General features: G+C 41.0%; 1 protein-coding gene across 4 annotated transcripts in view; it reads left to right on the top strand.

The window, feature by feature from the left end:
• The window catches only part of msh3 (mutS homolog 3 (E. coli)), a 140,114-nt gene that overhangs the window by 52,907 nt on the left and 64,209 nt on the right, over positions 1-22,998 (top strand). For all 4 annotated transcript variants that reach the window (XM_046346629.1, XM_046346627.1, XM_046346628.1 and 1 more), the window contains 6 exons: positions 3,107-3,294; positions 8,847-9,015; positions 11,298-11,362; positions 11,615-11,731; positions 16,289-16,396; positions 16,738-16,852. In XM_046346629.1, the coding sequence (XP_046202585.1) occupies positions 3,107-3,294; positions 8,847-9,015; positions 11,298-11,362; positions 11,615-11,731; positions 16,289-16,396; positions 16,738-16,852 (762 nt within the window). The remainder of the gene's footprint in view (positions 1-3,106; positions 3,295-8,846; positions 9,016-11,297; positions 11,363-11,614; positions 11,732-16,288; positions 16,397-16,737; positions 16,853-22,998) is intronic.

The following is a 22,998-nucleotide window of genomic DNA, read 5'->3' as shown; positions in this document are numbered from 1 at the left end:
GAAAACGGCTGAAAAATATTCCTGATTAGCTCCATAATATCGACAGAAACATGTCAAACGTTATTTATAATCAAGCCTCAAGGTGTTTTTCAAATGTCTATTCGATAATATATCCATCGGGACAATTCGTTTTTCAGTAGGACCGATTGGAGTAATGGCTACCTCTGTATTTTACGAGAGAGTCACCCTGGGAGCCATCAGGTGACCGCTTGCGCAATGTAGCCGCCTACGCGTATTCTTCAACATAAATGTGTAGAACTACGTCACAATGCTGTAGACACCTTTGGGGATACGGAGAAAGAGTAATCTGGTTGATAGCCCATTCACTGCTCAACAGGGACGCATTGGAACGCAGCTCTTTCAAAACACGAGGCACTTCCGGATTGGATTTTTCTCAGGCTTTCGCCTTCAACATCCGTTCTGTTATACTCACAGATAATATTTTTACAGTTTTGGAAACTTTAGAGTGTTTTCTATCCTAAACTGCCAATTATATGCATATTCTATCATCTTGTCCTGACAAAATATCCCGTTTACTACAGGAACGTTTTTTTTTCTCCAAAAATAAAAATACTGCCCCCTAGTCACGAAAGGTTAACCTCTTGCTCCTACCTGACACGCAGGCGTCCCATCTAGACATCTGGAAATGCAAATGCGCTACGCTAAATGCTAATAGTACTAGTTAAACTCAAACGTTCATTAAAATACACATGCAGGGTATTGAATTAAAGCTACACTCGTTGTGAATCCAGGCAACGAGTCAGATTTTTTAAATGCTTTTCGGCGAAAGCATGAGAAGCTATTATGTGATAGCATGTAACACCCCAAAAGACCCGCAGGGGAAGTAAACTAAATAATTAGCAGAGTCGTCGCTACACAAACCGCACAAATAAAATATAAAACATTCATTACCTTTGACCATCTTCTTTGTTGGCACTCCTAGATGTCCCATAATCACTATTGGGTCTTTTTTTAGATTAAATCGGTCCATATATAGCCTAGATATCGATCTATGAAGACTGTGTGATAAACGGAAAAAAATAGCGTCTTATAACGTAACGTCATTTTTTTAAATTAAAAAAGTCGACGATAAACTTTCACAAAACACTTCGAAATACTTTTGTAATGCAACTTTAGGTATTAGTACACGTTAATAAGCGACCAAATTGATCACGAGGCGATGTATATTCTTTAGCTGTCCGTCTGGAAATAATGTCTGGGTAAATCTCAACCAAAATATCCGGTCGGAGACTTGAACAAATGGCTTGTCTCTTCTTCGTTTGACCAAGAAACAAAGCCTAGGCAAATGACAAGACTGTTGACATCGTGTGGAAGCTGTAGGTATTGCAACCTCAGCCCCATTTATTGTGGTTCGCCTTTATCAATGGGTTGAAGTGGCGGATGGATATATATTTCCATTTTCAGTGATCAGATTTGCCTGCGCTTTTCGATGAAACGCACGTTCTGTTATAGTCACAGCCGTGATTTAACCAGTTTTATATACGTCTGAGTGTTTTCTATCCACACATACTAATCATATGCATATACTATATTCCTGGCATGAGCAGCAGGGTGCTGAAATGTTGCGCAATTTTTAACAGAATGTTCGAAAAAGTAGGGGTTAGGATTAACAGGTTAAGCAGGATTCCGGGACAAGAAATAGTGGTCCTTGTTCTGTATTCGTATTTAATGAATATCGGTTTTGTTTCAATCAAAAATAACAAACCGAGTGTTTTCCAGCATACACTGTTCAGCTGCGCACTCTGATGACGTGTGACAACATGATGTGCAACAAGTACGGACACATCTGTCCGAGGTGATTCTCTCCACAGAACAAAGGGACATATTGTACTTTATAACCCAGCCCTAGCCTGTGGTTGACCAATTTACCTTGCAATAAAACTGGACCAATGGCCAAATAACAAGTATCCTATTTCAGGCTCAATGTGAAGACAAATTCCTTCCATGTCTCTGACCCATTGCTCATTATTTCCCTATTACAAAAAAAACACTATTTCCATTGATCGTTAGTACTCTATTGACGTTTAGTCGTCTTGACCTTTAGGCTTCTTGACCTTTAGTCCCCTGTATTTATCTTGAAATATTCTTACACTTGTCAGCCCAACAGGACTGTTGGGCTGCAGAGAAGCCTCCCCTTTACAGACCATGCTGTTCCTTATATAGCTGATACCAAGAATGCTCAGTCATGGCTGGTTCAACCCCTCCCATATAGATTGGGGAGCACCATAAGCCACTTTGGATCATCCTCTGGTCATCTGCCTCTGGTGTGGTCTCCCAGATGCCAGGACAATTAGGAATACTGTAGCCTGGAGGAACAGAAAAAAGGCAATCTCGATCTCATTGACACCCACCACAGCTCTTCTCAGTTCACACAGACATTTAATAGAACAGAAATGTCTTACTGTTTAGTTAAGTATATAATTGTCAAATATCCAACAAATCAGGTAAATATGTAATTTTATCACATATTGTAATCCAAACTCTGTTTTAGACGAGGTTAACTTCATTATCAAAATGATCCTATTACACTTTTGTAGTGGATTTTGACACTAGAATAAATTATTCTGACTTATATTGATGTGACATAGGTTGTTTTGAAATGGAGTGTTACTTCCTTACTTTACAGGTTAGTGTGTGTGTCCTAAGACCTACTTTCCACCTTCCACTTCAATTGAACATCTGCTCATGTCCGCACAGGGTTCCACGTCTGCACACCACCTAGGAAAAGTGTCCTGTGGACACAGAGATTTCGGTAGCTCGTCCGGACATGTGTGGAGGGTAGCGGACATTGCAGCGGACATTGCATAATTTCATTCGAGCCGACCTAATAGCGCGGAAGCATAAGATGTAAATTAGGCTTAACAGCTGTCATATCAGTATTAGATGAGAGTGAGGAATTTACATCTCATCTCTCTCCCCACACACACATACTCTTGTTTTATTCCATGATCTAATTTATACATTCTTAGTTATGTCAATGATATTACCTCACCACAGGGAAATATATGAAAGATGAATTGAGTTTTAATATCAAACGCACACATTACATTCTAATGACCCATGTGTTTGCATGTGTGTATTCCAGTGTTCCACCCAGGAGTTCTACCTCATCAGCAGCAGTCTTTCTCGGCTGGGGGTGGAACTACAGGCTCTGCTCCCATCCATCCAATCACAGCTCAGCTCCTCTCTGCTCCGAGGGCTCCTATTGGACACACCTGAACTGCTGGCTCCCGCTCACAACTTTCTCAAAGTTCTCAACGAGAAGGCAGCCAAGTGAGTCACCACAGTGTGCGTGTGTGTGTTAGGCTTGAGTGGTATACCGTATACTGGGGTATTTGGAAATAGCCACGGGATGGTTTTTCAATACCGTTGAAACTATTTCTTTGAAGTTTTTCAATACATCTTAATATTTGTAGCTACTTTTTTTGTAAATACATGCAGTCAACCCGTGCAATACGTTAGGAATTAAAGCAGATCGCATTTATCATTTCACATGCCACATTGTTTTACATTATGAAGCTTACCGTAGTTCCCCAGAATATTTGAGCCAGTTACGTCTTGATTTGTAAATAGCACAACGAAAGAAAGCGGGAGCAGGTGCGTCCAGCTGTGTATTGACAGGGGTGCCATTTTATATTGAAAGTGTTCTTTTGTTGCTTTAATAGAGTGATCAGGGGCGTGCAACTTTAGTAGAAAATGACAACAGAAGTGCAACGCTATTTGGCTGGCAGCCACCCAAGTAAATGAGCTCACTATGAAAAGTATTTTTTGCAAAAACGTTACATGGCCAAAATAAGAATTTGTTCTTAATTGACATGCCTAGTTAAATAAAAGTATTCAGACCCCTTCTCTTTTTCCACATGTTACATTACAGCCTTATTCCAAAATGGATTAAATAAAACATGTTCCGCAACAATCTACACACAATACCCCATAATGACAAAGCAAAACAGATTTTTAGAAATAAAATGAAATATCACATTCACGTTGCTATGAGACTCATAGGGTAGCCTAGTGGTTAGAGCTTTGGACTAGTAACCGGAAGGTTGCGAAAGGAGCTGACAAGGTACAAATCTGTCGTTCTGCCCCTGAACAGGCAGTTAACCCACTGTGCCTAGGCCGTCAATGAAAATAAGAATTTGTTCTTAACTGACTTGACTAGTTAAATAAAGGAAAAAAGAAAAAAAGTGCATCCTGTTTCCATCGATCATCCTTGAGATGTTTCTACAACTTAATTGGAGTCCACCCGTGGTACATTATATTGATTCGACATGATTTTGAAAGGCACACACCTGTCTATTTAAGGTCCCGCAGTTGACAGTGCATGTCAGAGCAAAAACCAAGCCATGAGGTTGAAGGAATTGTCCGTAGAGCTCAGAGACGGGATTGTGTCGATGCACAGATCTGGGGAAGGGCACCAAAACATTTCTGCAGCATTGAAGGTCCCCAAGAACACAGTGGCCTCCATCATTCTTAAATGGAAGAATGAGAGCTGGCCACCGCACCAAGCTTTGCAATCGGAGGAGAAGGGTCTTGGGCAAGTAGCTCCAGAGTTCCTCTGTGGAGATGGAAGAACTTTCCAGAAGGACAACCATCTCCGCAGCACTCCACCAATCAGGTGTTTATGGTAGAGTTGCCAGACAGAAGCCACTCCTCAGTAAAAGGCACATGATAGCCTGCTTGGAGTTTGCCAAAATGCACCTACAGGACTCAGAGCATGAGAAACACGTTTCTCTGGTCTGATGAAACCTCTTTGGCCTGAATGCAAAGTGTAACTTCTGGAGGAATCCTGACACCATCCTTATGATGAAGCATGGTGGTGGCAGCATCATACTGTGGGGATGTTTTTCAGCGGCAGGGACTGGGAGACTAGTCAGGATCGAGGGAATGATGAATGGAGCAAAGTACAGAGAGATCCTTGATGAAAACCTGCTCCAGAGCGCTCAGGACCTTAGACACACACTCAAGACAATGCAAGAGTGGCTTCGGGAAAAGTCTCTGAATGTTCTTGAGTGGCCCAGACAGAGCCCGGACTTGAACCCGATCGAACATCTCTGGAGAGACCTGAAAATGGCTGTGCAGCAACACTCCACAACCAACCTGACAGAGCTTGAGTATATTGAGGATATGCAGAGAAGAATGGGAGAAAATCCCCAAACACAGGTGTGCCAAGCTTGTATCATCATACCCAAGAAAGCTAGAGGCTGTAATCAATGCCAAAGGTTCTTCAACAGAGTATTTTGTAAAGGGTCTGAATACTTATGTAAATGTAACATTTCAGTTTTTATTTTTGTTATAATTTTGCAAACATTTATCAAAACCTGTTTTTGCCTTGTCATTATGGGGTATTGTGTGTAGATTGTAGAGGGAAAAAAGCAATTTCAGCCATTTTAGAATAAGACTAACGTAACAAAAAGTGCATAAAGTCAAGGAGTCCGAATACTTTACTGAATGCACTGTACCTCAGCCTTGTCTTGATTTAGCTGGTGGTTGTGAGCCATCCAAGTATTTAAATCACAAATACAATCTAATTTTTCTGTGGAGCTAAAATCCTCTGGTGACAGAGAAATGTAAAGTTTGGTATCGCCTGTAGCAGTGAAAAGCATCTAGATTACTTTTCTTCAGAAGGGGTTTTACCACCATTTTTAGTGCAGTGGGAAAAGTACCTGCGAACAGGGAGTGATTAACAATAGCTTGCACTATTTCAGATATGCAATTAAAAACTGTTTTGAATAAGGAGGGGATGGTATCGAGAAGGCAGGTAGAAGGCTTAAGTTGATATTTCACTTTCCTTAGCATGTCTGTATTAACCAGGGAAAATAAATTCATAGTGCCTTTTTCGTGGTATGCTAGGGCATATGTCATCAAACTTCTCATCAAGATCTTATTATTAATCTTGCATTATTATTATGATGATTTTTAGTGATAAAATTAGAAAAATGAGCCCATCTGGCATTTCTAAATGCCTTGATATATATCTCTCAGAATATCATAATGGCCCTGCAACTTTGACTTTCTCCACTTCTGCTCTGCCTTTCTGCACTTTCTCTTTAATTTATTAGTTTCCTCACTCATCCAAGGGACTTTCCATTTGAACTTGGCCTTTTCCAACTTTACTAGAGCTTTGGCATCAATTGTTGCTCTTAATTTGCTATTAAAGTTATCAAAAAAATCATCACAAAAGGAAGGCAGAATATGTGATGGAGCATTGTTCATACATAGGGTTGCACATTTTGGAGGGTTGCACATTTTGGAGAATATTCATAGGTGGAAACTTTTCTTGGGAATTAATGGGAATATATGGGAATTAACGGGAATATATGCACATTAACCTCTTAGAACTACCCATCCAGGATCCGGGAGAATTGTCATCAACTACACTAATTAGCATAGCGCAACGGCCAAATAATCTTACTAGAAAATATTCATATTCATGAAATCACAAGTGAAATATAGTGAAACACAGCTTAGCCTTTGTTAATCAACCTGTCGTCTCAGATTTTGAAATTATGCTTTACAGCTAAAGCAAGACAAGCGTTTGTGTAAGTTTATCGATAGCATAGCATAGCATTATGTCCAGCTAGCAGCAGGAAGCTTGGTCACGAAAATCAGAAAAGCAATCAAATTAACCGTTTACCTTTGATGATCTTCGGATGTTTTCACTGACGAGACTCCCAGTTAGAGAGCAAATGTTCCTTTTGTTCCATAAAGATAATTTTTATACCCAAAATACCTCCTTTTGTTGGTCACGTTATGTTGAGAAATCCACCGGAAATAGCGGTCACGACAACGCCAAAAACAAATCTAAATGATATCCATAATATCGACAGAAACATGGCAAACGTTTTTTATAATCAATCCTCAATGTGTTTTTCAAATATCTATTCGATAATATGTCAACCGGGACAATTGACTTTTCAGTAGGACCGAGTGGCCACTGACGCAATGTAGTCCTTTACGCTCATTCTTCAACATAAAGGCGTGAAACTACGTCTAAAGGCTGTAGACACCTTAGGGAATACGTAGAAAAAGGAATCTGGTTGCCATCCGTTTCAATGGCCAATAGGGATGCATAGGAACACAACGGTTTCAAAATATGAGTCACTTCCTGATTGGATTTTTCTTAGGCTTTCGCCTGCAATATAAGTTCTGTTATACCCACAGACAATATTTTTACAGTTTTGGAAACTTTAGTGGTTTCTATCCTAAGCTGAATTTAAATGTTTCTGTCTCCATATAATATGGTAAATAAACTCAGCAAAGAAATGTACGTCCTCTCACTGTCAACTGCTTTGGGAGAGGGGTGGTCACTGCTCCTGCCGACTCCATTCAAGGGTGCGGGCTTCTGTTATGAATTCTATGAATGGTGAGTGGAGGAGTTAAGCGCAGAGAGCAGGTAATTCCGTATGTGGATCTTTTATTCCAAAGACAGCGGAGACACGGACATGCAAAACACAAGGGTGCATGAAACAACCCGTCCAAAATACACAGGACTAAAACTGTCCGGAAAAATAGAGATCACACTAATACACCAACACCAATAAACAGAAAAAAAGCAAAGGGAATCGATGGTAGCTAATAGGCCGGCGATGACGACCGCCGAGTGCCGCCCGAACAGGAAGAGGCACCATCTTCGGCGGGATTCGTGACAGCCTGTGGGACTTGCCTTGTTGATAGTGTTGTTAAGAAGGCAGAGCATTGCTTTATTATAGACAGACTTCTCCCCATCTTAGCTACTACTGCATTAATATGTTTTGACCATGACAGTTAACAATCTAGTGTTTCTCCAAGCAGTTTGGTCACCTCAACTTGCTCAATTTCCACATGATTTATTACAAGATTTAGTTGCGGTTTAGGGTTTAGTGAGTGTTTTGTTCCAAATACAATGCTTTTAGTTTTAGAAATATTTAGGACTAACTCATCCCTTGCCACCCACTCTGAAATGAACTGCAGCTCTTTGTTGAGTGTTGCAGTCATTTCAGTTGTTGTAGTAGCTGATGTGTATTGCGTTGAGTCATCCGCATACATAGACACTCTGGCTTTACTCAACGTCGGTGGCATGTCGTTAGTAAAAATGTAAAAAAGCAAGGGGCCTAAACATCTACCCTGGGGAATTCCTGATTCTAACTCGGTTATAATTTAGAGGCTTATTACAGCAGGGGGTGTAAAGCATAACACATACTTTTTCCAGCAGCAGACTATGATCAATAATGTTAACAATGAGGTAAGGTATGGCGGAAGTTTATGCAAGGAGGCTTTATAGACAAAAAGAGCGCACTGCATCGATCCTCGACACTTCAAAGAGGGCCAGCCTACTTTCTAATATAAAATGTAATTGATGTGTACTGAACATATCACCCGTAATAAAGCGCAATGCGCTATGATAAACTACATCCAATGGCTTCGATACATTCATATAGACGATATCGCTATAGTTAATAACCGGAATGAATGTTGACTTAATTATTTGTTTTCTGCTATTTAATGAAAGACAGGACCTGTTCCTATAGATGGGGTATATATTCATTCTTAATTTAACTAATTCATCAACTTGTTTTTTGGAAGATGGCTTTTTGTCAATCCAGATGCCCAGATAGTAATAAGTGGGCTCCATCCAAATCAGACACATTTTTACGTAATTTGGTAAATAACATACTTGGTTTTATCTGCATTAAGTACCAATTTCAGTTCATCAAAGGTTTTCTGTCGTGAAATAAAGGCAGATTGAAGCTCTGACCGAGCTTGGTCAGTTGTGGGGCAATGGCATACACCACAGTGTCATCTGCATACAGGTGAAAGTAAAAAATGTGTGTGTGTGTGTGTAGGTCAGGGGATAAGAGGGAGCTGTTCTGTGACCTATCGGGCTTCCCAGTGCTCCAGGAGAGGAGAGTCGAGATCAAATCGGTTCTGACTGAGATACAAGACCACCGGAGAGAGGTCCGATACACACTCAGGACCCCCACACTGGACTACGTCAGAGTCAGTGGACAAGAGGTAACAGAGAGAGAGAGAGAGAGAGACTGTGTGTTGTGTGTTACAGAAGCTGCGTGTGGACAGGGGAGTGTGTGTCTGTTTGTGTTAGGCGGAGACTAATATCATTTTAGCCCTATTCCCACTACAAGATATGAAGGAGAGTCTGAGGAGCGGGGTGGCGAAAGATAATTCTACATTACAGTCTTGCCTTTCGTTGTGGCTGGCAATGTGACATACATGGTCCGCAGCTCAAAATGACAATTTTACAATTAAAAACTAGAAATTGTGTTTTAATTGAGAAACTGGCATTGGTCTGAAGCCAATAAAGATAGGAAATTGACTTGAGCACCACAATGCCTACTCCACCCATGCTCAGCCAAGGTTCTCCAGCACACAACTTTGACTTACTACAGTAGCTATGTTGGTCTATTGTAGACAAAAGCACAGTTGCTTTAACAGCATGTATTCATCAAGTAGCGTTAAATTCACACTTTGGATGGCTAGGCTACCTAGGTCTTTTGAATCCAAAATTATTGACTGGAATTAATTAATCAATCATCACAATAGTGATGGCATACTGGATGAGTATCTTTTTAATTACAGCTGCAAAGACCTACACAATGACACCCTACATACAGTGAGCTCAACCCTGTTTTTGTCCAATCGCAGTTGTTGTCTGTTTTAAGGGTTTTACTTTTTAAATCTTTTTTTCCAGTATTTATTTTTTTACCATATGACCTAATTATTAATTTTATCCCACATAAAAATGTTTTTTACAGCTGATTTATTACTATGTCCTGCGCTAAAACTAGGATCCGGAGTTGGTTAGGTTAGCATACTACCAGATCAGGAAAAACTCTGGGCCCCAGGAAAACAATTTCCCCACCACCACTCTGGGACCTGTGCTTCCACCTCTGAAATAACACAATATTACAAATGAAACAACATATCCTATTTGTATGCTCTGTATTTTCCATGTTTTTGGTGGTGGGGATGGACTTCCATAGTTTTACGAGGCTCAGTGCAGCCGGCGGCTACTGCGACAATTTCAGAATGTAACAGGCACTTAAGTAAAAAATCTATAAAACAAATCTCAAATATTAGGAAAATATCTATACATTTCAACTGTTTAAAAAAAACATTGCACTGCTATTACCATTTATATTGTAGGAGTGTTAACTCAATGAGACAATTCTGTTTACACTGCCCTGCTTCAAGTGGTTGGGCGAGTGTCATGCGCTACTTCCAGAGATAGTGGTCGAGACGTAGCAAGTACGCAAGTTTGCATTTGAGTAATATGTGTAGCCTATGGTATTTTTACAAAAAGTTTACTAAGTGTGAAGAGGCCTTTTGTGTAGGTGGCTCAGTCACAGTGGTGATCTAATTTAGACGTGCGTGTATGTTTGCGAGAAAAGCTGCGGGTGAATAGGTGAGTGTATGTGTTTGTGTTAGGCGGGCACTGATGGCCTCATTTTCTGTAGGTGGCTAGGTCACAGTTGGGATCTGATTTTAGTTGTGTATGTGTGTCTGACTTTTTAACTGCTTAAATGTAACCTAATGTAATTTCCCAAAGTAATTATTTATCATAAGAGGTCCATAAACCAGGGTTTCCCAAACTTAACCCTTAACACTACACAGCTGATTCAAATAATCAAAGCTTGATGATGAGTTGTTTGTTTGAATCAGCTATGTAGTGCTACAGCAAAAACCAAAATGTGCACCCAGAGTAGGCCCCAGGACCGAGTTTGGGAAAACCTGCCACAAACAAAAATTAGTAATGCTTCAAGAAAGGTTCAAATCTTACCTTACTGGTAAAAAATTGTTATACATTGCTGAGGTGTAGTCACTTTTGAAGACACAAGTACACAGTACAAATATGAAAATAGGGTTCACCCAGGAGTTGATGGACAGTCAGAAGAGTGAATGAAATGGTAGGATGGACATCCTAGCTTCAAAGGTTTTCAGATTTCACATCCTGCGTCACACAGTCAGAAGAGACTAAATCCTTTCCGTAAGAATCAGGGCTACCTCTCAATGCAAGCCATTTCGATCTGTGGTGTCCACATATCGATTTATAAGCGCAAATGTCTGTCCTAACCGGTACCAGAACCACGCAGGTCCCCAAAACAGGGGACTTTACATCTTTAAGTCTTGTTTGTGTGTTTTAATCAAATTGACGTTGTCTCTGTCTGCAGGCAAGTTATTTATCTCCCCTCCTGTTCTACCTCCTAAACTCACTCCATCCTTCTCTCTCCCCCTACATCCCTCTCTTCCTGCTTCCCTCTTTGCCTCCCCCATCCCAGTTCTTGATAGAGGTGAAGAACTCTATGGTGTCTGTGGTTCCGTCCGACTGGGTTAAGATCAGCAGGTGAGAACACAGAGAGGACAGAGACGGGAGTTTTACACACTTTGTCACATTTTATTTATCTGTTCTAATCAGTGTTGTCTCTTCCTGTTATGTCTACCTTTCCCCTCGGTCTCATTTCTCTGACCACCGTCTTGTAAGATAGAGGTCCTGACAGGAAATTGTGATATTTTTTTAGCTGGGAAATGAAATTAAAGGCCATGATCTATGACTGAGGATGAATCGCTCTCTCTCCCCCTCCCTCCTCCCTTCAAGTACTAAGGCAGTGAGTAGGTACCAGTCTCCGTACCTGATAGGAAGATGTAGGAGTCTGTCCCAGCTCAGAGAACAGCTGCTCATCGACAGCCAGAAAGAATGGACCAACTTCCTACAGTATGTATCCTTTATTCATCACCTACAGTACATCAATTTCATGTTGTTGACATCCATCCAAAGTGGGGAGAGCGTTGATGTGTAAAACAGCAGAAATTCCAATGGGAGGTATAAGACCTAGTTTAAAGGGGCTACATGTAACACCGGCAACTAACACCAAATGTCAATTACATATCAGTATTAGCAAAGTTCTAGAAATCCACAAGAGTAAAACATACTTATTAGAACACCGCATAACGCAGCTAATTAGCATTTCACTTCTAATTAGCATTTTTACTGGGACTACAAGCCAGTCCAGCTGATAAGGTAAGAAGCAGTAATAAGCCATTTTAGGTGTTTTAAAGTGACCTTAAAAAAAAACTGTATGAAAAAAATCTAAAGTCATCCTTCCCGCCAACCCGCCATGTCAGGTCTCCTGGCACTTCCACTCCTATGAGGGACAGCTCCCCAAATACCAGTCAAATACCACTCTTCTCTGTCCTGGCACCACAATGGAGGAACAAGCTCCTTCCTAAAATCCAGACGGCAGAGTAGGGACTCTGCTGTCTGGATTTTAGGAAGGAGCTTGTTCCTCCATTGTTTGACCATGTTTTTATGCGGCTTCATTGGCAAACTGATATGTGACACGTATTAATGTCAAAATAAATGCAGGGGCCCATCTTCCAAAAATGTCTCTTCAAAAGCCTCTTGGTTTAACCCCCAAGAACCCCCTTGCACTTTATTTTCTTACTATCACTGATTGTGCTAATAGCTGTACTTGGAGGAAAGTTTTACTTGCAGCGACTGTGATATGCATATGTCTTACCTACCTTAATGTAACAGTATTTCTTCCGTCGCTCTCCTCGCCACAATGTGGGATTGAACCAGGGACTCCCTGCACACATCAACAACATTCACCCTCGAAGCACCGTTACCTATCGCTCCACAACAACTACTTCAAGGTCTTGGAGTGAGTGACTAGGGCTGTTGCAGTGACTGTATTACCGCCACACCGGCAGTCATGAGTCATGACCGCAGTAAAATTCCATGTCACGGTAATCTCCTCTTATGCACTTTGGACAAGCTTTGGTAGTACCCAACTTGGTAATGACCATCAGGTCCTAATGGCCTGGTACACGGGGCTCTATTGTCCCTCTAACCATTGGTATCAATGCAAATGCAATCGAAAATCACATTAAACACTTATCATCAAAACAGTATCATGCTTTTAAAACTCACCTCACTGTGCTGATCAATTTGAGTGTAAAAAATGGTTGTTGTGGATGTTTTTTCAAAGTCCCAACAGAACGAAATGGACAGTGCTTTCTAAGGTGATGATTAATTTAAAACACCCATACGCAATATTAGAGTTTATGCATAGGCTTATGAGCCTAAGCCCCCCCCCCCCAAAAAAAAAAACTTTAATTAATGATTGTGCCGTTATACAATACATAGCCTACCACATAGTACCCATGCCAGACAAACAAAACTGATTTAAAACGGTACGTAATAGGTCTAGCCCATTGGGGTTGGCTTGCTTGTCTGCATTTATTTTGACATTAATACGTGTCACATATCAGTTTGCCAATGAAGCCGCATACAAACATGGTCTCTTTGTTTTCGTGAGTAAGGCAGCTCCAAAATGCAGGTGTTTCAGCCTAGCTCAGTTCTTTCTGTGGTGGTGTGGCAAGCCAGCAGAAAATACAGAGCGTTGAGCTGTGATTGGCTATGTTCTGTCACTCATGGGGACACCTCCAAGTCTAAGGGTAGAGCTAGAAACTTGTAGCCCCTTGGATGCTGCCATAGAGTTACATTAGAAGTGCCCATCCAAGAAGGCTCAAGGTCATTGGCCACAGATAAAATTTATTCAAATCACATTATATGTACTTAAGCAAGTCAGCCATATCAGCTTTGTTCTTTTTAAAGGCAGTAAATGAGGCTGAATTAACTTTCGCTGCCAGACAAGGCTCCACTGATAGCCAGATGTAACAGTGGTAAGGTATTGGGACTGCTGTTGGGACAGCATTTTGTAGGCCCCAACAGTTTGCGGGCACCGTTTGTCACTGTTATAGTGCACTTAATGTATTGTTTAGTGTTGTGTTGTCTAGTGGCTTTGCTGGCATGCATCCCACTTTTCTATATTTTTTTTGCCCCACCAAGATTTACATGCTAAAATTGCCTCTAGTCTAGCCTATTCTCCAAAATTAAACAAATTTGAATAATAATAATAATAAAGTGTGGGCTGTATTTTTATTCATACTGGATGGACTTAATGCTAGACTCCATCATTTCTATCCAGCAGTCTGGGAGAGAACGCATAGCCCTGGGCCAATGCTGTTGGTTCATTGATTGTGCAGGGCAGCGTACAGAGTTAGCCTACAATTATAGTACATTTGTATTTGATTTTGAATAGCCTAGTAATAGGGCAGTTTTTACATTTTCAAAATTAATTTAATTTTAGCCATACAGAATATCTCACCACCGTGCATTTCCATCTCCTCCTCTCTCTCCTTTATTCCTTTCTAGAGCGCTCAGAGGGGCTGTCAAAAGTATAGTGAAATATGTTTTTGTACGAAAACATGTTACTATCGATATTCCCGAACAGATTTCCCTTGGTTTCCCAAATTAAGCACTGAGTAGCAGCAGGAAAAGGGTTGGAGCAGCTCATATGAACACATGCTTCGCTCTAAAACTGAAGTAGCCATCTCGGCATCATTGACGATCCCTCAGACGATCCCGCAGGTGAAGAAGCTGGATGTGGAGGTCCTGGGCTGGCTTGGTTACATGTGGTGCCACACTTGTCAGGTGGATGGATTATTTTGGCAAAGGAGAAACGCTCACTGACGGGGATGTAAACAAATTTGTGCACAAAATTTGAATTAAATAATATTTTGGTGTATGGAACATTTCTGGGATCTTTTATTTCAGCTCATGAAACATGGGGACCCACACTTTACATGTTGTGTTTATCTTTTTGTTCAGTATATTGAAATACATTTTACATATTAGTAAAGACAATATTAAATTGAGCATAGTCTGATGGGTAAAAATATGATCACTTGATGAGTGAACAGATGTGCAGCTTGAGGCAAGGAACAGAGGGCAAGCTTTGTTACTTTCAAATCATTAATAGTCGCATCATGCAGCTGTCGTGGAATTATTCTAATCAAAATGAGACTTAGATTTCTTCAAAACAATCAAACTTTATTTTTTAATTACTGCAGTAACGGAGCTTGTCAATGACCCACCTGTACAGTAAGTGATTTGTTGAGAGCCCAAACAGCAGAACTAAGCCACAGCATTTTATAACAAAGTACCTCCTCCTGGATATTCATGACAAATCACAGATGAGAGAATTTATACAAAGGTACATTTTGCTCTCATGCAACATACGTCAAGATTTACATGGCGCCAAATATCTGTCTATAGTTAATTTACTTCTTTCTTATACAGAAATGCTAATGCAACATAGACACTAGGTCCTTTCCTTAAATAAACTGGAGATTGGGTCTCCCTGGCACCGACAGACAGGCACACAGACACTAATCATGGAAGGGATTGTTGTTTTATCACCAACCCATCATAAATCTACTGTTAATGTTAAATCTCAGAGGCTTCTCTCTCCACACAGACACATAAGAGTTCTAAGAACTCTATTATGTTGCCTCTAAGAAAAACAGACAGTGTAAGTACTAATATAGGCTTACATTCTAATGTAAAAGTAATGTGATTAACATAATGTTGTAATTCTACAACACAGCCCATAATTTCTAATACACAAACAAAGGTTTGTGTTCTCACAGCTTAAGTTTCCAAATATCTCTAAATCTAGCATATATGATCACTTTTACAACTTCATATGAGCACTCGCTCCGGAATGGGAAAAATATCCTTTCTATTTTATTCAACTAAGTTCAATTATATTCTTCTTACTATAAAATCATATCATATAAAATAATGGCATGGGACTTCTAAGCATTTCTTGTCTGCTAAATGAACAAGCCTATAGCCTATGACATGGAGCAGAGCCAGAAAACATACAGTAGGCCAACTCCTATTCTGTTCTTCTGAAATACATTTTCTCTTTATCATAATGTTTTTTTTTCGACCTGACCAAAATAAATAATGGATTTATTGTGATGGTGTATATTAAATATTATTTTTTTATTAGACTTTTTAAAGTGTATATAGGCGTTCCAAATAGGTGCACACCGCTAACTAGCTAGCCATTTCACACTGGTTACACTCACCCCCTTTTGACCTTCTCCACAGCAACCGGTCAACAGCATCAATCTAACAGTATTGCTTATGTCCCTCTCCTCGCTCCATAAAAGCCAAAGCAAGGGAAACAACTACTTCAAGGTCTTGGTGCGAGTGAAGTCACCAATTGAAACGATACTAGCGGGCACCACTAACTAGCTAGCTATTTCACACCGATTACATTAAGACAACCGCATATCACTTTTGGTGATAACTTTTTGTAGTTTTGTCTGTTCCCCTTCTATAGTCAAACTCCTCTCTCTCTCTCTCTCTCTCTCTCTCTCTCTCTCTCTCTCTCTCTCTCTCTCCTGCTCTCAGTCAGTTTGGGGAGTACTACCACACTATGAAGAAGGCTGTTGGTAACTTAGCAACAGTGGACTGCCTGTTCTCATTGGCTGAGGTCGCTAAGCAGAGGAACTACTGCAGGTAATCACTCTGATGACCTTTACCTTAGAGGTGTGTGTGTGTGTGTGTGTGTGTGTGTGTGTGTGTGTGTGTGTGTGTGTGTGTGTGTGTGTGTGTGTGTGTGTGTGTGTGTGTGTGTGTGTGTGTGTGTGTGTGTGTGTGTGTGTGTGTGTGTGTGTGTGTGTGTGTGTGTTACAGTTTTAAACAGCCTGTGAGGAGGAGTGGACTGGGTCCAGAAGGCTTAGCTCTACTGCCAACTGCACCCTAAACATCTCCCTCTCTCTATCCATCTCTGTGTCCCTCTCTCGCCAACTACACCCCCTACTTCTCACCTCAGAGTATATAACTGTGTTCTCTCCCAGGCCTGTGTTGTGTGAGGGAGACCGTCAGATCGTGGTCAGGGACGGCAGACATCCTGTGATAGACCTACTGATGGGAGAGCACACACAATACGTCCCCAACAACACAGAATTACAGGTATACAGACAAACACACACAAGCTGGTGTAGATTAATCCTTCTCTCTGTGAAATGCAAAAGGCGCCAATAGGAATCAGAGCCAAGCTCTCATACTGCCCACCCAATCACTGTACAGATCAGCAATGTAATATCGACCTTTCACTCTCTCTCCATAAATCGTTCTCTCTCTTTCTCTCAAATTTTATTGGTCACATGCTTCTTAAACAACAGGTTAAATGATTACATTGAAAGTGAAATGTTTACTTATGGGTCCTTTTCCAACAATGTATAGTTGAAGATAAAAAATATAAATAGTGACACGAGGAATGAATAACAATAACAAGTAAAAAAATAACATGGTACCAGTACCAAGTCGATGTGCGAGGTAATTGAGGTAGTTATATACATATAAGTAGGAGTAAAATGACTAGGCAATAGGATAGGTAATAGACTGTAGCGGCAACGTATGTGGAGCAACAGCCTATGTGTGTGGCATCGGTATGCATGTGTGCGTATGTTTTGTGTGTGTGGGTGTATGTAGTGTGTGTGTGTTGGGGTGTAAGTATGTGTGAGTGTGTGGGTAGAGTCCAGTGTGTGTGCGTAGTCAGTGCAAGAGAGAGAGAGTTCAAAAAATGGTAAATGCAGGTAGCCATTTGATTAACTACTGTATTTAGCAGCCTTGTTTTGCAGTCTCATGGCTTGTGGGTAGAAGCTGTTCAGGGTTCCTGTTGGTTCCAGACTTCGGACGGTGGGACCGCTTGCCGTGCGTTAGCAGAGAGAACAATCATTGGCTTGGGTGGCTGGAGTTTTTTAAAATGATTGGGCCTTACTCTGACACCGCCTGGTATAGAGGTCCTGGATGGCAGGGAGTCGGCCCAAGTGATGTACTGGGCCGTACTCATCACCTTCCCTATCGCCTTGCAATCAGGTGCCTTGCAGTTGCCGTACCAAGCAGTGATGCAGTCAGTCAAGATGCTCTCAATGGTGAAGCTGTATAACTTTTTGAGGATCTGAGGGCCCATGCCAGATCTTTTCAGCGTCATGAGGGGGAAAGGCACTGTTGTGTCCTCTTCACAACTCGGTGAAGTGGACACCAAGGAATTTGAAGCTCTTGACCTGTTCCACTACAGCCCGATCTATGTAGATGGGGGCGTGCTCGCCCCTCCTTTTCCTGTAGTCAACTAACAGCTCCTTTGTATTGCTGACGTTGAGCAATATTTTGTTGTCCCTAGCACCACAACGGCCAGGTCTCTGACCTCCTCTCTATAGCCTGCCTCATCGTCGTCGGTGATCAGTCCATCCACCGTTGCATCGTCAGCAAACTTGATGACGACGATGAGGCAGATTTTTTATGGAATATCTACATAGGCGTACAGAGGCCCATTATCAGCAACCATCACTCCTGTGTTCCAATGGCACATTGTGTTAGCTAGTCCAAGTTTATCATTTTAAAAGGCTAATTGATCATTAGAGCATGGCTCCAGCCGCAGGGCGCCGACCAAGATGACGATCCCGGGGATCAGGAGCGGGGACCTGTTCACCCACCTTAGGCATGGGAGCCTATCGAACCCGCTGAGGCATGGAAGCCTATCGGACCTGCTGAGGCCTCCCAGGTATCTCCAATACCCAGACCTGACATAACCCCCAACACAAAAACATAACAAAAAACACTCCCTGATGCTTCTTTTTGTTGAGTTGTCATTCTGTAACGATGTACGCTGAGAGTCAGGAAGCAAGTTCAGGGAGTGAATACATTGAATAAATAAATGAACAAAACAAACATAAACAGCGCACCGACAAGAAACAGGAACAATGATGACTGGGAAAAAACCATAGGGAATGACATATAAAGGGCAGGTAATCAAGGAGGTGATGGAGTCCAAGTGAGTGTCATTATGCGTGTAACGCTGGTGACAGGTGTGCACCCTAACGAGTGGCCTGGTGACCTAGAGGCCAGAGAGGGAGCACACGTGACAGACCAGTGTCTGTGTTCTTTTGCCCATCTTAATCTTTTATTTGTATTGGCCAGTCTGAGATATGGTTTTGACTTTGCAACTCTGCCTAGAAGGCCAGCATCCTGGAGTCGCCTCTTCACTGTTGACATTGAGACTGGTATTTTGCGGGTACTATTATTGAAGCTACCAGTTGAGGACTTGTGAGGTATCTGTTTCTCAAACTAGACACTCTAATGTACTTGTCCTTTTGTTCAGTTGTGCACTGGGGCCTCCCACTCCTCTTTCTATTCTGGTTAGAGCCAGTTTGCGCTGTTCTGTGAAGGGAGTAGTACACAGCGTTGTACGAGATCTTTAGTTTCTTGGCAATTTCTCGCGTGGAATAGACTTCATTTCTCAGAACAAGAATAGACTGACACGTTTCGGAAGAAAGGTCTTTGTTTATGGCCAGTCATCTGTGGATCTGTTGGGGCGGTAGGGGAATTAGAGTGGGTTCAGGGTATCTATGATGATGGTGTTGATGTCAGCTATGACCAGCCTTTCAAAGCATTTCATTGCTACACTGTAGATGTGAGTGCTACGCAGTGATAGTCATTTAGGCAGGTTATCTTGGCGGATGTTACCTGTAATCCATTGCTTCTGGTTGGTGAATGTACAGTATGTACAGTCACTGTGGGGAAGACGTAATCAATTCACTTATTAATGAAGCCGTTGACTGATGTGGGTGAATTCCAGAACATATTCCGGTCTGTGTCAGCAAAACAGTCCTATAGTTTAGCATCTGCTCCATCGGACCACTTCCATATTGAGCACATCACTGGTACTTCCTGCTTGAGTTTTTGCTCATAAGCAGGAAGCAGGAGGATATAGTTATGGTCTGATTTGCCAGAGGAAGGGCCTTGTGTCCATTTCAGTGTGTAGAATAAAGGTGATTTTGAGTTTTGTCATCTCAAGTTGTACAGGTGACATGCTGTTTAAAAATGAGGTAAAACGGATTTCAGTTTCCCTCTTATTCTCTTTCATTCTCTCCCTCCAGAAAGAAGAAATGCATCGATCTCTTTGTGCTCATATGGTCATTACTCTCTATGGACTGTTTATTCATGTTCATAATATTATCATGTTCATATCATGTCCATAAGTCATAACATTCAATGAGAGGGTGGATAGAAAGATAGTAGGACAGGGACCTCACAATACGTTGCATGATACATACACTATTCGATACATATTGCGATTCGTTATGCATTAAGATTGAATATGTATTGACATTTGATTCTGCAATAGGGTGGAACTGAGGATTTAACCACAATGCTGCTAAGGTTTTAAATCTTTCCAGGCAGAAACAATTTTGCCTGATTAATCTGCCTAGAACTGCTCAAAGTCAGAATATCAATTGATATAGAGTCAGGTCAAAAAATATTGGTACCTTTTGATAAAGATGAGCAAAAAAATACTGTATACAGTAATATTAATCAGAAATACTGAGCTATATTTGGTAAATTATATTATTTTATACTAATACAAGTTTGAGGAGGCTCAAACTTGGCCACAAGTGGCTCTTCCAGCAAGATAATAACCCCAAGCACACGTACACATCCACAAAGAAATGGTTAATTAACCACAAGATCAGCATTTTGCAATGGCTATCTGTCTCCGGACTTGAACCCTATTGAAGACCTGTGGTTTGAATTGAAGAGGGCTGTCCATAAGTGCAGATGAAGGATATCAAGGATTTGGAAGGTTTCTGTATGGAGGAATGGTCTAAGATCCCTCCCAATGTGTTCCCCAATCTCATAAAACATTTTAGAAAATGGCTCAGTGGCATTATCCTTGCAAGTTGAATTATTGAAAACAGGGGTGTCAATCATTTTGACCCCTATCTTTTTGAGGAAAAACAACTAATCAATTTTAGAATAAGGCTGTAACGTAACAAAATTTGAAAAAAGTCCAGGGGTCTGAATATTTCTAAATGCACTGTGTATGCAACATGTATGCAAGTTTGTGCATACGTTTTGATACAGTACCAGTGAAAAGTTTGGACACACCTACTCATTCAAGGGTTTTCTTAATTTTTACTATTTTCTACATTGTAGAATAATAGTGAAGACATCAAAACTATGAAATAACACATATGGAATCATGCAGTAACCAAAATTGTGTTAAACAAATCGAAATATATTTTATATTTGAGGTTCTTCAAAGTAGCCACACTTTGCCTTGATGACAGCTTTGCACACTTTGGCATTTTGTTAGCTAGCTAGCCCTAGTTATATAATATGTTTTTACTTGTTGCGTTCTCCCTCTTGCGTTCATTCGGGATATGAGCTGGCTCCTTGTTCTAAATAGTATAATCGAATCTGTCAAAACAGTAGCAGCATGTGGCCTCCCGAGTGGCTCAGCGGTCTAAGGCACTGCATCACAGTGCTCGAGGCATCACTACAGACCAGGGTTCGATCCCAGGCTGTGTCACACTGCTCCCGTGACCGGGAGACCCATGCGCCTCATGGGTCTCCCGGTCACGGGAGCAGTGTGGCACAGCCTGGGATCGAACCCTGGCCTGGGATCGAACCCTGGTCTGATGCACAATTGGCCCAGCTTCGTCGAAAAAGTACAAAAAAATAAACTGTGGCAGCATGTGCAGCAGTGGTCATTGACATGCAAACATGAAATACAGTGAGCTTCAAAAGTATTGGGACAGTGACACATTGTTGGTTGTTTTAGCTCTGTACTTTGTATTTGAAATTATACAATGATTATACAATACCCATCCCGGATCCGTGAGAATTGTCATCAACTACACTAATTAGCATAGCGCAACGGTCAAAAAATATTCATATTCATGAAATCACAAGTGAAATATAGTGAAACACAGCTTAGCCTTTTGTTAATCACCCTGTCATCTCAGATTTTGAAATTATGCTTTACAGCCAAAGCAAGACAAGCGTTTGTGTAAGTTTATCGATAGCCTAGCATAGCATTATGTCCAGCTAGCAGCAGGAAGCTTGGTCACGAAAATCAGAAAAGCAATCAAATTAACCGTTTACCTTTGATGATCTTCGGATGTTTTCACTGACGAGACTCCCAGTTAGACAGCAAATGTTCCTTTTGTTCCATAAAGATTATTTTTATACCCAAAATACCTCCTTTTGTTGGTCACGTTATGTTGAGAAGGCCACCGGAAATAGCGGTCACGACAACGCCGAATGCAAATGATATCCATAATATCGACAGAAACATGGCAATCGTTTTTTATAATCAATCCTCAAGGTGTTTTTCAAATATCTATTCGATAATATATCAACCAGGACAATTGGCTTTTCAGTAGGAGCGAGAGGAAAAATTTATTTTACGCAAGAATCACTCAGAGCCCTCAGCTGGCCACTGACGCAATGTAGTCATTTACGCTCATTCTTCAAAATAAAGGCCTGAAACTACGTCTAAAGGCTGTAGACACCTTAGGGAAGCCACAGAAAAAGTAATCTGGTTGATATCCCTTTCAATGGGCAATAGGGATGCCTAGAAAGACAGGGGTTTCAAAATATGAGTCACTTCCTGGTAGGATTTTTCTCAGGATTTCGCCTGCAATATCAGTTCTGTTATACTCACAGACAATATTTTTACAGTTTTGGAAACTTTAGAGTGTTTTCTATCCTAAGCTGTCAAGTATATGCATATTCTAGCATCTGGTCCTGAGAAATAGGTGGTTTACTTTGGGAACGTTATTTTTCCAAAAATAAAAATAGTGCGCCCTAGTTTCAAGAGGTTGAAGTGCATAATTTCAAATCCAACGTGCTGAAGTACAGAGCCAAAAACAAAAAATGTTACTGTCCCAATTCTTTTGGAGCTCACAGTAGCTGTATTTATGCTGTTGTTCAAATGCCCAGTTTGCTTAAAATATCTTCTCAAACAAGATGGTATGTTAGATAACCTATGGCAGCAACAAGTTTGCGAGTCAGTTTGGCTACTCTCTCTCTCTCTCCCTCCGTGCCACACACTGTCAAAGAGCAGCGCACCGGCTCTCTCGCAAGTCGTGTGAGCAAGTCTCCATTTAAAACAAAAAACATGTATTTAAACTGTCCAGATATCCCCCAAAAATATTGATATTATTAAATTACTTAAATTGCCCTTCCATAGACTGTATGTAATTTAGTTAAGTGCATTTAAATACATATCACGATTCACAAGCATTTGGAATCTATTCAGTTTTGGAAGA

The sequence above is a fragment of the Oncorhynchus gorbuscha genome, linkage group LG04 (assembly GCF_021184085.1).
Source record: "Oncorhynchus gorbuscha isolate QuinsamMale2020 ecotype Even-year linkage group LG04, OgorEven_v1.0, whole genome shotgun sequence".
Classification (NCBI taxonomy): Eukaryota; Metazoa; Chordata; class Actinopteri; order Salmoniformes; family Salmonidae; genus Oncorhynchus; species Oncorhynchus gorbuscha.
Note: the sequence above shows the minus strand (reverse complement) of the source record. Positions and strands in the feature narration are given on the sequence as shown.